The sequence below is a fragment of the Sceloporus undulatus genome, chromosome 3 (assembly GCF_019175285.1).
Source record: "Sceloporus undulatus isolate JIND9_A2432 ecotype Alabama chromosome 3, SceUnd_v1.1, whole genome shotgun sequence".
NCBI classification, from domain to species: Eukaryota; Metazoa; Chordata; class Lepidosauria; order Squamata; family Phrynosomatidae; genus Sceloporus; species Sceloporus undulatus.
In genome coordinates, this window is record NC_056524.1 from 254344340 (window position 1) to 254362433 (window position 18094).

Here is an 18094-nt window from a genome sequence, read left to right on the forward strand (position 1 = left end):
TACCAGTTCCTTCCACTGAAACATAGCCTACAGCAGCTGGTATTCATTGGCAGTCTCCCATCCAAGCGCTAAGTAATGACTAAGGAACTAAAACATGCTGGTGGAATTTTTTAAAAGTCTTCATAGGCTGCTGAACACATAACTTCAATTGGAACCAGATGGACTTCTTTGGGGACATCATCTGACTACTGTACAACTGATGCCACTATTGAAAAGATTCCTCTTTTGTAGCCACCACTTTGTCTCATTTGACAAGAATACCCAGAGGAGGAGGGCCTCTTTCACTTTCATTTAGAGATATTTAATTACTTAAAGATGACTCCCAGAAGTGAGCTGTCAAAGAAGTTTCCAACATGTCAAGATAACATGCTTTTGAAGAACATAGTTACTACCTTCACGTTAGACATTTGGACAGCCACGTTTATCTGCAATAACACCATTGTTCTTTCAAAGAGGCAGCATTTGCTTGTTCAAAGGACTGAGTTGTAAATATGTTTTTAAATTATTTTGACAACTCTGTTACATTAAGCAGTGCATTATTCTTGTGCCTTTTTGTCCTTGTAAAACAAGCTCAGTCTTTTGTTTCTTCCACATATGTCTTTCTTACTTTTCTTTTTTTCAGGAAAGGAAATCATTCATTCAGCATGGAGAGCAGCCTTTGGTAATCAACCACTTGTCTCCATAGTGTGATTTATTCTTTGCTTTTGAACGAGTTACTTACAGAGAAAAGAGGTTTAAAAATTGTTTTGAGGCTCAGCTGGGAAGTAATACATGATGTAGTTACCAGTAGCACCTTATGGGAGGTGTGGTAGAGATGAGAGCCCAACAAAGTTACATCAAAATGTATAACATAACGAATGGTAAAAAAGGTACTTAATTTCTGTAACAGGTAAGTGTTTCTGGCTATATTTTTTAAAAGTTCCTTTTAGCAGCATTTAAACAAATGAAAAAATTTCTCTTTTATTAGTGCTAAGGGATTTTAGGCTGCATCTGCACCGAAGAAATAATCTAGTTTGACACCACTTTAAATGCCATGGCTCAATACAATAGAATCCTGGGAGGTGTAGTTTGTTGAGGCACCAGAGTTCTCTGACAGAGAACGCTAAATGTCTCACAACACCACAGTCCCCAGAATTCCATAGCATTGAGCCATGGCAGTTAAAGTGGTGTCAAATTGGATTATTTCTGTAGTGCGGATGCAGCCTTAGTAAGAAAAAAGCAACAACAAACAGTGCATTGAGTTACACAATGAATTACCTCTTTAACGCTGCAACAAGTAATGACTTATAAAAACTACAAGAGTAACAGAAATAAATCACTTCTACAAATTAATTTTTCAAGCTCTTATTTGGGGCTCAGGGATTTTAAACTTAGTGGGCTTAGAGGGCCTCTGGGGGTATTAAAACCAGAACATTTGTGGTTTGCTATGGTCTTATTTCAGCTAGTAGAATTATTAAAAGACGTATTGTGATTGTTTCAAGTTTTAGTAAATGTCCAGTGGGCTTCCTCTTTTACCAGAAATTGAAACTGCCGGCAGGAACCCTGATAGCTGTAGTGACAAATAGGTGTCTGGATTCTTTACTTTTGGAATGATAACTATTAGGTTCGTGGAAGCTTTTGGATTTCATATGGTATTTATTGAGTCATAAGAAGGAGCGAGGGTAGTCTTTGGTAGATCCACTCCCCCCCCCCCCTTCAGTGCTGCCTTTCTGCTTGTGGTGTGACCTATGGGCACATGATTTAAAACAATTGATAAAAGATTTGAGTCACTGATTTTGCAACTACCTGTAATCAGTGAGGCAAGGAGTTGCAAAACCAATGAATCAAATATTCTACCAATTATATATATATATATATATAGAGAGAGAGAGAGAGAGAGAGAGAGTTCCCAAGTTGGGCTGCCTCAGCTACCGCTTACATCACTGATGACACACAGATGATTGACATGCATTTAGAAGCAGCGCAAACTAATCGAGACAACAATCGTGCCAACAAAGAAGTCATTACAAGGGGATAATGAAAAGATCTGCTTTCATAGTGGAAACGACAGACCTTTTGGAATTGATTTACCAACACAGAGCGAAAGCAAATCACAAACCGATATAAATGTAAGTGGGAATGAGCTCTAAGATGTCAGGGCCCATGAGAACCAGCAGGCAGGCAGGAGTTTTGGTGGAGGTTGTATGATCCAGTTTATGTACCCAATCAGGTTTATCTATCACAAAATTGAGCAGCAAAGCAGGTAGCGCACCATAGGAAAGATCAACACAGATAGCAGTGTTATGTAAACATATTCCAACATGGTCTTCATGTTGCATGTACTATATGTCAGATCTTGTGAAAGGGAATTGAAACATTCATTCAAAGGTTTAAAAAAGGACTAAAAGAAATTAATTAATTGAAATTAATCTATATTAATGAGGAGGCAAATATTTTAGCAGAGATTTGAATCAGACAAGAAAAAGGTGAATCTGATGACACAACTCAGAACAAGTCAGTCTGACTTGGAAAAGAACGCTTTTCCAAACCCAAACCTGACAACTGTGAACAAATCGCACAACTGTCTTTTCAAAACAAAGTCACCACTACAAAGTGACTTTTCAGCTCAGTGAGCCAGCTGCACAAATATTCTCCCATGGATCAATATTGTGGTTCATTATGTCTCAGACTATTCTTCTTTCAGCTTATAGTAAACTGTGGTCTGATCACATGCCAGAGGATTTGCAAGACGTATCTACTGGTTTTTAGTGTTGGGTTGTTGTTGGTTTTTTTAAATCACTACACTGTAGTCACCAGAATGTCATTTTGTAGAAGGGCATGCAGAAACCTCCTGCCATGAAAAATCCACCAAACAGTGATACCTTTACTGGCCAACCAAAATGCACAATATACTTGTTGCAAGCTTTTGAAGTTCCACTGGCTACTTCATCAGGCAAGATGTTACAAACAAAACTGGAGAAAAATTGGAGTTGTTAGTAAGATGCCTGCATTTTGTTGTTTCTGCCCTTAGTTAAGATGGTATGAGAAAGGTAAATTTTGCAGACTGGCTCCTCCTCCTTCTGTGGGAACTGGGAGTTTTTCTATTGCCATGAAATTTATAATTGGTTTTTGGTCATCAAAATGAAGTATATCAGCCATAAGTGGCTCACTTGGTACAGTCCTCTCCTTGCCCAGCTTCATTTGAAGTTTGGGTATTTTAGGGTCAGAGCTTAGAAGTGTTACTTTTTTGGCAATTCCCAAAATACCACAGGCAGCATGACGAATGACCTTCCCAGCTAAAGATATCTCAGAAAAGTAACTTTTACACATTCCAGACAATTTCCCCTTTGTTTGAAGGCAAGCTGCATCTGTTGTTATTCTCCCTGGCTAGTCTCACTGCTAAGAAAATAAACATTTGGCAAAGTACTCTACTGATCCACATAGCCAAACTAGCTCAGAAAATCCTAGAATAGGACGATTTTCTGTCCACTACCCACGCTGGGCACAAATCAGACAAACTGATCAAGTGAGAGATTACAAACTGTCTTTTACATTAATTCTACCTGCTAGGAATGGCATTGTTGTTCATTTTGATTTTATCTGTTGTGGTCTCTTTGTAATGGCTACTCCAAAGTACGTATTGTTCTTTCCTGGAGCATGAGCAAGAACAAAAACTTTTGAACTCAACCTAGCTTAATTAGATCTTTCTCCAAGTGTGTTGGGGTTATCGTTAATTGCTTGAGTAACATCTTGAAACCATTTCCCACAAAAAGGTTGCACCAGTTACAGACCTGTAATTGTTATTGCTTCATAAGCCTTCCTGTCTAGTAGCAACTACGAAATGTGAATATGTCTTTTAAAAAAAGCTGCACAAAGTTTTAAATGGGATATTCTATTGCTGTTGTATTACTTGTCTTGAATTGTGTTCAGAATCATGATAGTTAGGTTGGCGCAAGAAGAACATTCTATCATGCCTGCCATATAATTATACTGAGGCTGATTATATTGATTCTGCTTTACATTTTCAAACAGAGTTTTTAATTAAAAACAGTAGCTGGAATCCTGTAGCATGATCTACACTGCATAACTTTACTCATACTATGGGGCTGTACAGACCGGTACTTTGTGCCGGCAGCCTTTATGTGTGGTAAGGGCTGAGCATCCGCACGCTTGGAGCCCAGTTACCACGCATACAGTCTGGCACAAAGTGTCAGTGTGTAGAGCCCCATAGTATAAGGAAAGTTATAAAAAATAAAAAGATTGTGGGTTTTTTTTTTTTGTGCTGCCTTTCTCCTAAGAAAGGAATGAATGAATGAATGAATGAATGAAATTTATTTCTAGACCGCTATTCCTTGTAGATCACAGCGGTTTACAAAAACACCATCAAAACCAATACATAGCTCAACAATACAAAAACCCACTTAAAAACAATACAAGGGAGGGCTTGTCTTCTTCAGGCAGGCAGTTGGAGCCAGCCTGCCTCTCTCTCCCCAAGATGGTGGAAGAAGGGAGGGCTTGTCTTCTTCAGGCAGGCAGTTGGTGGCTCACAAAATAAAACTAAAAACCGCAAATTAAAAAAAAAACCCACTTAGGAATCTGTAAGACGGTCCTCTAAAAATAATTAAAAATGAATTCAGTGGTCCCCAAATTGTGCCCTTTAAGAGATTTTGGACTTCAGCTCCCAGAAAGTCTCGGCCATGTTGGCCAATAGTCTGAGATTCTGGGAGCTGAAGTCTAAAATCCCTTAAAGGGCACAGTTTGGGGAGCACTGAAAAAGACAGGAGTAGCAGCTTCATTTTTGTCATCCATCAGTTTCATACTGTCTAAGCCAGTGGTTCTCCACCTTCCTAACGCTATGACCCTTTAATACAGTTCCTCATGTTGTGGTGACACCCGGCCCAACCATAAAATTATTTTGTCTCGGTTCCTAAGACCATTGGAAATATGTGTTTTCCAATGGTCTTAGGCGACCTCTGCGAGAACCGCTGAGTCCTAAACAATCTCTAAGCAGTTTACAACTGTAAACTAATTGTCCCCAATAATCTGGGTACAACCATATTTTATGTTTATTTATTTATTTATTTTTATGCCACCTTTCCTCCAAGAAGGGAACCAAGGTGGCTCACAAAATTAAAAAAAAAATTATACAGGAAAATAAAATAAAATTAAAAAACCAGTGGGCCGTTGTTGTTGTGTGCCTTCATCTAACACTGTGTAACAAACAGAACAATCTATGAAAAAATGTTTACATGGTAAAACATAAAAACAGTTTTAATGTCTAAAATATTCCACCGGTGCAATGACAAAGAACTCCCTTACATCAAAATAAGCAGTGTATTCGTACAAACAGCACAACACACTGTACAAAAATGCATTTTAAAGACAAGGAGTATCTATTAACTTCCAAAATGCATTTTAAAAGTAAAAAATGTAACAAAAACGTCCAAACGCCTTTTGACAAGAAAATCTCCCTCAGTGGTCAAGCAAAGCTGCAGCAGCAGCAAAGCAATCGCATGATCGCAACCTAATGCTATTTTGTCGCCTGCCTTATTTTATTGAATGTCAACTTGTACTAATATTTATTATATGTAGTTCCTTTGTAGAATGTATGCCATTGGCAGGTTTATTTTATCTATTTTAATTTGTTGCATGCACAGTGCCGTGTAAATTTACAGCACCATATAAACAAAGCTTAATAATATGAAGTCAAAGGCTTTTGTGGCCAGCATCAATCATAACAATAATAATAATAATAATAATAATAATAATAATAATTTTTGTGGGTTTTTTGGGCTATGTGGCCATGTTCCAGAAGAGTTTATTCCTGATGTTTCACCAGCATCTGTGACTAGCTTCAGTAACAGTAACAATAATTATTAGATTTATAAGTAATATTTTATTTTATGTTCCTTATTATTATTATTATTTTCTCTGAAAATGTCAACCGCAGATGCTGGCGAAACATCAGGAACAAACCCTTGTGGAATGTGGACACATAGCCTGAAAAACCCACAAAAACCCCTAATAATATTTATTATTATTATTATTATTATTAATCATCATCTTCCTCTTATTGCCAGAGGAATTATCCAGTAAGCAATGGACAGTAGTAGGTCAGGCTTTGTAATATAATTCTGTATCCTGGAGGCACAAACAAATTGCAAGGCTGTTTATTACTTTGTTTGTTTGTTTATTATTAGGGAGGGTATCACCCTCCCTTGACTGCTGTTGTCTGCGTGAGGGGGGAAAAAGGCGGGGGAAAAGGAACATGAGGAGAAGGAGGGGAGAGAGAGAGAGAGAGAGAGAGAGAGAGCTGTGTCTCTCAACGTTCCATCCTCCTCTCGCCTCCCCCTCCCTGCTTTCCCTGTGTTCTTCTTCTAACTGACACACAAACATTTAACATTCCTTCCTCGCGAGCGAGCGAGCGAGAGAACGAGGCGCGCGCGCGCTCTCCCCCTGGCGGCGACGGTCGGTTACATAACTGCCGCCGCGCCAGGCTCGTGCCACTCCTCCTCGCCCCCTCTCCCTCTCGAAGCGCACGCGCAGAAGCGAACGAGAGCGAGAGCGCGCACGCGCTAGAGAGAGCCGAGCGAGCACCGTGGCCACGCCCCCTTCCCTCTGACGTCACAGAGAGAGAGAGAGAGAGAGACCAGACGGGGACAACATGGCGGAGCGGAGGAGACACAGGAAGCGGGTTCAGGTACCAAGCGTCCCTCTCTCCTCTCTCCCTCCTTCCTTGTCCTCCATCTTCCTCTGGCCCACAGCTTCCCTTTTTCCTCAGCGCCCTTATTCCTACTCTCTCCTCCTCCTCCATTTCCCTTCTCGACCCCCCTCTTACCCCCCTTTCAACCGCCTCTTCCTCTTCCTCAGGCTGCAGAAATAATAATAGTAATAGTAATCATAATAATAATATTGATTGATTGATGGATGCCCCGCCTCTCCGAGGAGATCCACTTCCACGTCGCTTTAGCTGCCCAGGCTCAGTGCTAGGGAATCCTGGGAAGACTGTGGTCCAAAAGGCGGTCAGGGCCAGGGGAGCCTGGGAGGCCTTGGTCCCGAGATACGCGGCAGAAATGAGCCACTTGGAGATCCTGGGAAGGTGAGGCAGGGACTGGTCCAAAGCACACTGCAGGAATTGAACCCAGTTGGAGACTAGGGAATCCTGGGAATTGTGGTTTGAGATGGCTTCAACTGCCCCTGGCTCAATGCTATGCCATTCTGGGAACTGTAATTTTGTGGGACAGAGCTCTGCTGCCACAACAAACTCCATTTCCCAGGATTCCCTAGCACTGAGCAGGACATTTAGCCCTCTCTGTCAGAGAGCTCTGCTGCCACAACAAACTACGATTCCAAGAATTCCACAGTATTGACCCATGGCTATTAAAGCGGTGTCAAACTGGATTACTTTCTGCAGTGTGGATAGAGCATCTCAGAGTCCATCCGCCATCAACCCTTCAGCCTGGGTTTCTCCTCACAACTCCACCCCAAGGGGTTGTATCCACACTGAAAACCTTGCCTTCTTGACTACAGCTCCCAGAAACCTCCGGGTTCATGGTCAGTGGATGTGCTGGCAGGGGATTCTGGGAGTTGGAGTCAAGAAATTAATAAATTAGCCGAGTTCTGGATATGGAATCTGGGCTGCATCCTCACTGCAGAAAAAAAATCCAGTTTGATGCTGCTTTAATGGCCATGGCTCAGTACTGTGGAATTCTGGGAATTGTAGTTTGTTGTGGCTCTCTGACAGAGAAGGTTAAATGCCTCATGAAACTACAGTTCCCAAAATTCTCTAGCATTCAGCCATGGCAATTAAAGTGGTGTCAAACTGGATTATTTCTGCAGTGTGGATGTATTATAGATCAAAACTATTCTGTGTTACAATTAAAACTATTCTAACTATAATAATATCAAATACTAAACTACAATTTTGAAAACACACACAATGCAGAATTAAACAAAGTAGTAGTCATTAGAGAGAATCAAGGAAACTGAAGATAAGGGTCTGAAATACACTACAGAAATCATCCAATTTGAGGCAGTTTTTCCTGCCCTGGCTCAATGCTTGTAGTTTTGTGAGACATTTAGCCTTCTCTCTCAGAGAGCTTTGGTACCACAACAAGCTACAATTCCCAGGATTCCCTAGCACTGAGCCAGAGCAGTTAAAGCAGTCTCAAACTGGATTATTTCTACAGTGTGTTTTGGACCATAGAGCATAAATCCGTGTCAAGACATCATCTTGCATGGCTCGCTTTGTACATGGGTTGGGATGCATTTTGTGCATCGCTCTACGCACCCTCCCACCCTCGCAAAGAGTGTTCCCCATCTTACAATTTGCACCTTCCAGGTGCTTTTGCCCATGCCACACAGAAGCCTCCGTTCCCATCCTCTTGGTGGGAAATCTGAATCCCAATTACTTTCGAATGGGAGATATTTCATGGGCTCAGCCGAAAGGTGTTGCCTTCCAGCACAACATCTGTCTCCTGCCGTGACATATGTTTTCACCTTCCCCCACTTCTCTACCCTTTCATTCATATCCCCCTTGTTGTGTCATGCTGTGACATGAATTTCTCCCGCACAACACTTAATTTTGCTAGGTGTTTCCACAAAACCCAAAGGGAAACACACCCTGCCCCCCCCCCAAACTGTCCTGCCTCCTTCTTGTACACTTGAAATGCAGATGTCATATGCATTCCTGTAGCACTTACATTCAGTAACTCTGGGAATTTCCTAATTGGTGGTGAATATGATAGCCTGCTGTTCCTTTACCTCTTTGTTTTGTGGACCTTGCCTGTTGCGCATTAGTAAATGCCAGCCTGTTGCTTTACAATAACAGTTTATCACCCATTCCCAGTTCTGCTAATCTTAGCACACTTGTCCACATGTACTATCATATGCATTCACAGCTCCTGTGTCATCTTTGCGTTCATATACAGCTTCACAACCTCTTGGAGAGGGTTGCTTCTTGGATATTCCAGATGTAGTGACAATACACGAATGAGTCACTTTTTCTGCAGTCAACTGCAGTAATTATTTTTGCTTTTTTCTCATGAGAGGGAAGAAAAGGACATTTTCTAGTTTTAAAGCTAATACTATACAGCCTACTGTTCTCTATTCTGTATTTTGTATCTCTCTGTGTGGTCACAGTGCTAGATTTCTAACACTAGTAATTAGAAATTCTGGCCTGTTATGTCCATGTCAGGGTACAATAACAGTTATTACTATTGCTATTACATTTATTTTTATCCTGTTTTTCTTCCAAAATTGGGACTCAAGATGGCTTACAATTTTAAAAAATTAATAAATCTATATCAAAAAGTGAACATTAAAATGCAGTTAAACCATTGATAATATTGTTATTGAACAGTGGGTATTCACTTACAGAATGGTGGAATCAGATGGAGCGTGGATGGATATCATTCCCCTCTCCCTGGTGTAGCCTTCTCTCTGTTCACCAAACCGTCTCTGGAGGGAGGAGAAATTGTTCAGAAGCCAGTTCTCCAGCAATGCAGAGGGCTTGGGGGCAGTCCCTCGAGTCGACTGTTGGATTTAGCTATATGTATGTAGTGTGAACATTGTCGTGTGCCTTCAAGTCGTTTCCAACATATGGTGATCTTAAGGCCAACCTTTCATGGGGCTTTCTTTGTAAGATTTCTTCGGAGTGGGATTGCTTTTCTCTTCCTCTGAGGCTGAGAGAGTGTGAGTTGCCCAGTGGGTTTCCATGACTGAGCAGGGATTCAAATCCAGTTCTCCAGAGTCATAGTCCAATGCTCAAACCGCTACACCACGTTGGCTCCCTGTAGTATAATAATAATAATAATAATAATAATAATAATAATAATAATGTTTATTTATATACCGCTTTTCCAAATTAGATCAAAGCGGTATACAACAGGAAGTACAATACAAAATAAAAAAACAAACAAACACATAACAGGCCCCTCTCCCCCTCAAGATGGTGGTCGGAAGGAGGGCTTTTTCTTCTTTCAGGCAGGCAGTTGGAGCTTGCCTGCCTCTCTCCCCTATATACATGATGAATATATATATTCGTATATATACGTATATATATGAATATATACATCATGAATATATGATGCCAGTGAGAAAGTGGGAAATGTATTCTGAAACATTCTCTGCCAACTTGCCTGCTCTTATTATATCTGACTGAACCAGTGATGGTGAACGTTTTAGAGTCCGAGTGCCCAAACTGCAACCCAAAACCCACTTATTTATTGCAAAGTGCCACGTCCCTCTGGCTTTCTAGTTACAAACTCTGGCAAACTCTGTGCTGGGTGATGGCATGTGTGCCCACAAATGATGATTCAGAGAATTGTGAATGAGCTGCCAGCACCACATGTTATGTTCCTCCTTTCTTTGTGGCACTTACCTTCCACCTATCAGATTAGTACTAGATATAGTTTGCTGAGGAGCAATAATTGGCAAATGCTAATTGCCCATTCTTTGAAGATCCCAGCCACAAATGCTGGCGAAATGTCAGGAATAAGCTCTTCCAGAACACAGCCACATAGCCGGAAAAAAACAAAAAAACTAATTGCCCTTGTTTGAAACTATTTTTTTAAATGGTATGGAGCTCAATAATGTTTTCTGATTTGTGCATTATAGCAATCTATAAGCTAGCAGCAATAGGAAAGAAAGCATTAAAACAAGACAGGTGAGGAAGCACACTATCCATAATGCTCCAAGTCATTGTTTGAAAGATCATATGAACTGACCCTGGTACAGATATCCCTATGGATGAACACAGTGGTGGCTGCTTCTGAAAAGGTTTGTGAGGGGAGCCAGGGACTTGACATTCATTTTTGATTTCAGCATGAGCAGTAATTTTGCGCTGTAGTTTGAGGGGGAAATCTGGCCACAGGAGAGATGGTCATAAATAATAATAATAATAATAATAATAATAATAATAATAATAATAATAATAATAATAATAATACTTTATTCTTATATACCGCTATTCCTTTTTCAAGATCATAGCGGTGTACACGTTAAAAACAGTATAAAAATGGCAAAAACAGCATTAAAACATCAAATAACAATCTAAAAACACATAATAAAACATCAACTCATAGGGGGGAAAGCTTGACGGAAAAGGAAAGTTTTTAGCATCCTCTTAAATCCATCAAGGGATGAGGCTGTGCGGAGCTCGTCGGGCAGCGTATTCCATAATCTGGGGGCTGAGATTGAAAATGCCCTCTGTGTTGCTAATGTGCAACTTGGAATAGACAAGAGATTTTCCCACCCGACCTGAGAGTGCGGGCGGATTGTATGGGAGAGGCGGTCCTCCACAAGCCATTTAGGGCTTTATAGGTAATAACCAACACCTTGTATTGCGCTCGGAAGCGAATGGGCAGCCAATGGAGGTCTTTCAATACAGGTGTCCTATCATCACTCCCTTTTTGTTGTTCCTGTTTCAGGCTACTGTACTTGCATAAAGTTTGGATTTGTACAGTGGAGATCTGAGGATCCTCATGCTACTTAAATTTTTCATGGAGTGCATCCCCAGAATACAGCTTTTTATTCAAGATTCTGATTCTGGCTTTGGAAGAATGAAAAATCCCTCAGGAGTAAATTTTCCTGAAAGTCCAGGAGTCAGTTTTCTGACGACACAGAGGGCACAGGGGTAGTAGTTCGATCAGTGGAAGGATAGATTTGCACTATGTAGGGAACATAAATATATGGCTGCAATAATTATGCCAATGAATAAATAGGTGAGATGGTAATGTCATCATTGTTGTTGTTTTTTCCTAGTTTCTGCTTCAGGTTGCTGTACTTGCATAAATATTGGCTCTGTACAGGTAGTAATATCAGTGCAGATCTGAGGATCCTCATGCTACTTTTATCTTTTAGGGAATGAACTCTCTGAGTACAGCCTGTTCTTCAAGATCAGGCATATTCACATAATTATAAACTATATTAAGTAATCTGCAAACTTTCTGTGTGTGAAACTGGGTATAAATTAGTGGCAAGCCATTATTCTGAATGATCTGGAGATCTGCAGGACTCAAGGTTCCTACAAAATACAGAGTAGTCAGAAACCACTATTAAGTCTTCTGCTTTTTACAACTTGTTTCTGGCTTTAACATACCTGTATGTAGAAACTGATATTTAATATGCTGAAAGATGGCTCAGTATATCTAATCACACACAAAAAAGACACTAAACAGATTGACATACTTCCCTTCACAGTCAAAAACATGTTGAAATGAAGCAGTTTCTAGAAATATCAGCTTCCAGTTCCCAACTTACTTCTCTATGTTGGGATAAAGTAATCATATTTAATTGTTTTGAGATTACAGTAATAATATTTTCTATTGCTTCCTCCCTTCCCATCAGTCCCTCAGGCATATGTAATACTCAGTCACTTAATTAGAAACTCCCATCTAACAGGTATGAAGAATCACCAGAAAAATCAGCAGTGTTTTTTCTCTTATATGTTTCCTTTGGTGGAATAGTGCAGGGCTACCAATGTGTCAAAAGTGCAGACAGATATATTTATACATCAGAGATACCATTCAAAATCCATCAGCATGAAAGAAACCATAGAAACCCATTTACTGTTTTTAAAATTACTTCCTGAATGTGCAAGGCTTTGCCCCTAATCAATAACCATTCTATGACAGCAATTAGGGCTACTCCAATGATACACGAATAGCACAAAATCCTCCACATCACAAAATTCTCTGCAAACCTATACAGTGGTATTTTTTAAAAGTTATTTACCTTTTTTTATGTCAGATAGATTTGGGATTTACTGTGTTTGTCCTGGCATGAGTGCTTGAGGGGTTATCAGGTTTTAAAAGTCAGAACAGTTTTTAAGATTAATTAAGTTCTGACAAACTGTCAGACAGGAACTAAAATTACGAGTTATATTCCAATTTAAACCTTCAGCAGACTCATAAGAGAAAATTACACAGAATTTGTGAGGAACTTCAGATTTTTGAAAGTCTGCAGGTGGGTCTTAATTTCTGTATTAAAAGGACAACTTGGCTTGTATTTCCTGCATGACAGGGGGTTGGATTGGATGGCTCTTGTGGTCTTCAACTCTATGATTCTGTGATATCAACTCACTTTGGTACAGAAACTCCTGGTATTAGAGAGAGCACCAATGAGAAGGAACACAGATACAAAGGAGCTGTGGATCGTGTCCAGAGGAGGGCAACCAAAACGATGAAGGGTCTAGAAAGCATGCCTTATGAGGAGAGACTTAGGAAGCTGGGTATATTTAGCCTGTAGAAGAGACAATTAAGGGGTGATATGATAGCCCTGTTTAGGAATTGGTTGGTGTTTCACATTGAGGACGGAGTAAACTTCTTTTCTGCTGCTCCAGAGTCCAGGACATGAAAAAATGGGTGCAAGCTACAGGAAAAGAGATTCCACCTGAACATTAGGAGGAACTTGGTGACAATAAGAACTGTTTGACAGTGGAACACACTCCCTGAGAGAGTAGTGGAGTCTTCTCCTTTGAAGGTGTTTAAACAAAGGCTGCATGGCCATCTGTCGGGAGTGCTTTGATTGTGAGTTCTTGCATGGTACGGGTTGGACTGGATGCCCTTGTGGTCTCTTCCAATTCTATGATTCTTATGCAGACAAGGACTTTGGAGAAGCAGTATGAGTCCTTGCATTCATTCCTATTGCATGTTCAGAACTACCCCCATAATCATGTAATTTGAAGTGAGAAGTCTTGTATACTGCATATTGTCTCTGTTGCTTTATTTTGGGTTCAGCCATCCTTCATTAATTTGGTGCTTTTCTGTTCGACTATAGATCCCTTAATGGTGTGGACAATGGTTATTTTCTGTGCAGGAGACAGTTGTATTCCAACAGCTCTGGAGAGCACTAGATAGGGAAAGGATGGTTTAAGCACTTAACTAGGATGTAATATTGTTGTAAAGATTGTCAAATGATTTTTTCAGAAATATAGTATAGTATTTGTCTTCACTGTGCACAGATGGGTAGAGTTCATAGTTTGCTGAATGTTTTGATCTCTGAATGATTGGCCTTAGTATGCTTTAGCGTGTTGCTTAATAATTCTGAGATTACAGCATCAGTCAGCAGTTTTGGATTCCTTCTCAAAACTTTTGCTTTCTCTCTGTCGATCTCTGACTGTTTATTCTTAATTTTTGCTATTTATGAATGTCTGAAAAGAATAGAAATTTTTCTGGTGAGTTGCTAACAATAAGGAATATTTGATATTTTAGTGAAAATGCTTTAATTTATATGCACCTAGAATATACTGATGATTCTACATTTTTAATTTGACAGTCTGTATACAAGTTGCTATGCTCTTCTCTTATAAACACCGTCTTTCAAAGACTGCAAAAGCGTAGAATCATAGAGCTGGAAGAGACCGCAAGGCCCATCCAGTCCAACTCCCTGTCATGCAGGAACTCACAATCAAAGCATCCCTGACAGATGGCCATCCAGCCTCTGTTTAAAGACCTCCAAAGAAAAAGACTTCACCACATTCCAAGGGAGTGTGTTCCAGTGTCGAACAGCTCTTACTATCAGGAAGTTCCTCCTGCAAAGGTATTTTAATTCTTAAAGGCTTCTATGGTTAAGCATGATAGAAATAATGGTGGTCTTCCTTTTCTACTCATGTTGCACCATTCCTCAACAGCCTGTAGCAAAAAAAAGTATGTTAAAATACCAAGGTGAATATGTAAGAAATTTAAGATGTGACAACACTGCTTCCTGATTTGCATAACATTACTTCCTTACTAGCACTGCCTCACACTGAAAAAAAAAGGAAAGTACTGTATTCCACTCATTTGTATGAGCTTCTGACATTGTCTGTTCTACAGTATTAAGAGCACACTTACCCTCTCTGCTAGGTGTAATAGTTAAATACTGGGAGGTGTTCATTTTCTTCTGCTGGTTTATTTCTGCACAAAGGCTTCATGTGGGAATCTGAAGATGGGAGTCCAGAAGATATGCCCCTATTCTGTCCGCAGCTTCCTCCTGATCTGTGTGGAAATGAACTGGTTAGTAATTGGCATGAGTGGGGAATGGAAAGGTTTGCCTTCTTAAATGGACCTTTATGTGAATTTTATTTTGGATAATTTTGAAATAATGTTTGTACTCAACTGGAGCATTGCTTAGCTTGCCTTTAAATCATATGGAACTTGTTTGGACAATATCGGCAGGTGTCATTTCAAATGGCATTGCTGCTGTCACATCAAAGCAGAGATGGTACTGTAGTTCCAAATATTATTTATGTACGTATGTATTTATTATAAGTGCCTATAGTAGGAAGTGCATCCTATAATTCTTGATTCAACACTGCTGTGGGAGTGTCATCAAGATGCAACATTGGAGCTTAATTTTATCCTTACTGTCATGATAGATCTTCAGTCCTTACAGTTAGGTATTTTCATTGCAGATTACATTTGAGATGAGTGTTCATGACTTTATTCTTGTGACTTCTATTTATCTTAATTGTTAAAGTACAAAATGTTGTTGTTAACTGCCCTTGATTCGGTCCCCGACCCATGATGATCCCATGAATGAGACAGCTCTAAGGCCTCCTTATCTTCCACTGCACTGCTTAGGTCCTGCAAATTTTCTAAAGACACACAAGCCTATTTCTTTATTTTACAAGCTGTCATTTTTATTGTAGTAGTGTGGTAGGAGTCTGGTTCATACATGTTCCTATTTCATGATACTTTGCTTTTCACATTGAATATACTATTGGGCATTACTTTTGTATTTTAGTTTTACTGTAACTAAATCTAATATAATTTGACTGCTCTTTACTGAAACTAAGGGCTGATTCTTGCTGAGGTGGTAAATCTATTTACGTCTACTGTATAGTGAAGGTTCACATGGTGGCATGCTGGTCCATACAAAAGGAGGGATAAAAGTATAACTGTAGCCCTTTTTTGTATTTTTGTTTAGCCTAAACTGATTCTAGTTTTCTAAGCTGATGGGATGTTTCAGATTGTTTTGTATGGAGTAGTATTCAGACAAGGGAGTTCCCAGTGAAGTTTTATACTTGAGGCTCAGGTTTATTACTCCAGTGAGCACTAGGTGTAAGTCTGATTGACTAAATATGTGCCCATTCTTTCCCTGGAATGAATGCTTCGCTTTTCTTTCCTCCATCCATCTTTCTGTTGAAATTTAGATAATAAACTTTTGGCCCAGAATCTGCCCCTTTTAAAAATTTATTGTTAAGATGCCATGTAGATTTGCTAGTGCTGTTTCCATAATAATAAGTGCATTGTGTTTATTTGGAAGTACATCCTGTGCATTTCTGTAGAACCTCTGGTCACTTTGTTTAGGATTAGGAGTGATGGCTTCCTGATACCTTTAATTTCTCTCATTGTAATCTTCTATTTGTATGAGATTTACATTTTTCTTGGAAGATTTCAAGGCTGAGGGGGCTCATTAGTTCCTTGTTTGGCACTCTTTGGCTATTTACCCTCACTGCCCAATCATTTTTTTAACCCCAACCTCTCTGTAGCCTAACGTTTTCTTTATTAACCAAGATATTTTTTGCTATCATGTGCCATGAGTGGCATTCCATTCAAATACTAAACATAGGTCCAAAACATACTGCAGACATAATCAAGTTTGAGACTGCTTTAACTACCCTGGCTCAGGGCTGGGGAATCCTGGGAATTGTAGTTTATTGTGGCACCAGAGCTCTCTGGCAGAGAAGGCTAAATGTCTCACAAAACTACAGTTTCCAGAATTCCTGAGCATTCATCCAGGACAGTTAAAGCAGTCTCAAACTGGATTATTTATGTAGTGTGTTTTGGACCATACAGTGGTACCTCGGGATACGAAATACCCAGGTTACGAAATTTTCGGGATACGAAAAAATCCCATAGGGAATTATTGTTTCGGGTTACGAATGTTTTTTCGGGTTACGAAAAAACTTTTGGTGCTTTTTTCGGCTTTTTCGCACGGAATCGCGGCTTTTCCCCATTAGCGCCTATGGCAATTCGGCTTACGAAGGCTTTTCGGGTTACGAAAGCGGCCGCGTTACGAATTAATTTCGTAACCCGAGGCACCACTGTATTGGTTGAGCCCGCTTAATCATATACTAACAATAGAATCATGGTGTTAAAAATAGTTTATGAATTAAGGTTGTTCCACTGCTTTTCAGATTCTGTGCATATTTTTCAAAATCCCCATGGCCCTTCCTGAATTCTCTTGCGCTGTGCTCTTTGCTAGCTAACTACTTTTAAAACAAACCTTATTCTCAATGCTGAATAGAAAGCAATAATGTCCTGAACTGTGGCTATTTGACTAGTCAGTATTATTTGCAGATCTGCTTCTGCACTTTGCTACCAGTTTGCAAAGAGACATAAAAACCCACTGTGCCATAAGTAAACTTGCTTCACCAGCTTAACATTTTCTTTCATAAAACATGAAAAATATTCCCTGCCATGTTAATAGCTTGTTGAAGTAGGGGTTACCTATTACTATAATTTTACATGTTCCTTAGCTTGTCACTGTTTAAAAACATCTTCCTAAGCCATTTTTATAAAATATTTTTTTAAAGATTACTTCTGTGTCAAATACCATAAGGAAAAAACTAGCCCAAACCATTATTTTAAGATTGTCTCAGCCTTTCTTTTCCTCCCAGTCATTTCACATTTTTTATAAACTACAATTCTGGCAAAATCTAGCATCCCAAAATTTAGTAACCAAATATAAAGGTCTAAAATTAGTCTAAAATCATAGTCATCAATAGAAAAGCTGATCATTGAAAATCAGACAGCATGCCAAGTAAAGAATTCATAAACAGATTAAAACCAATAGTAGCTCAAACCTCATTAGTTGACAGCAAAACATTTTGAAATAGCTGGTGTTTTGCTTCTCACTAAACAACATTCTAAGGGTCCAAATAAGCCCCAATAGACATAGTACGTTGGCCATATAATGAGACGACAGAACTCATTACAAAGATAATAATACTTGGTAAGGTGGAGGGCAATAGGCTAAGAGGAAGACTGCACTCTAGACAGATAGACTCAGTCATGGAAGACATGAGCATGTGTTTGCAGGACCTGAATAGAGCTGCTGAGGATTGGGTAACAACAACGAGAAGACATAGTACTATGTAGTGTAAATTCTGCCACAGAGAAGCTCAGCG

At 39.6% G+C, this 18094-nt stretch overlaps 1 protein-coding gene across 1 annotated transcript in view; it reads left to right on the forward strand.

The window, feature by feature from the left end:
- The first annotated feature begins 6557 nt into the window (after nt 1–6557).
- SEC62 (SEC62 homolog, preprotein translocation factor) overlaps nt 6558–18094 on the forward strand; it is a 36388-nt gene continuing 24851 nt past the window's right edge. The window contains exon 1 of the mRNA XM_042457525.1: nt 6558–6679. Within this exon, the coding sequence (XP_042313459.1) occupies nt 6644–6679 (36 nt within the window). The 5' untranslated portion in view covers nt 6558–6643. The remainder of the gene's footprint in view (nt 6680–18094) is intronic.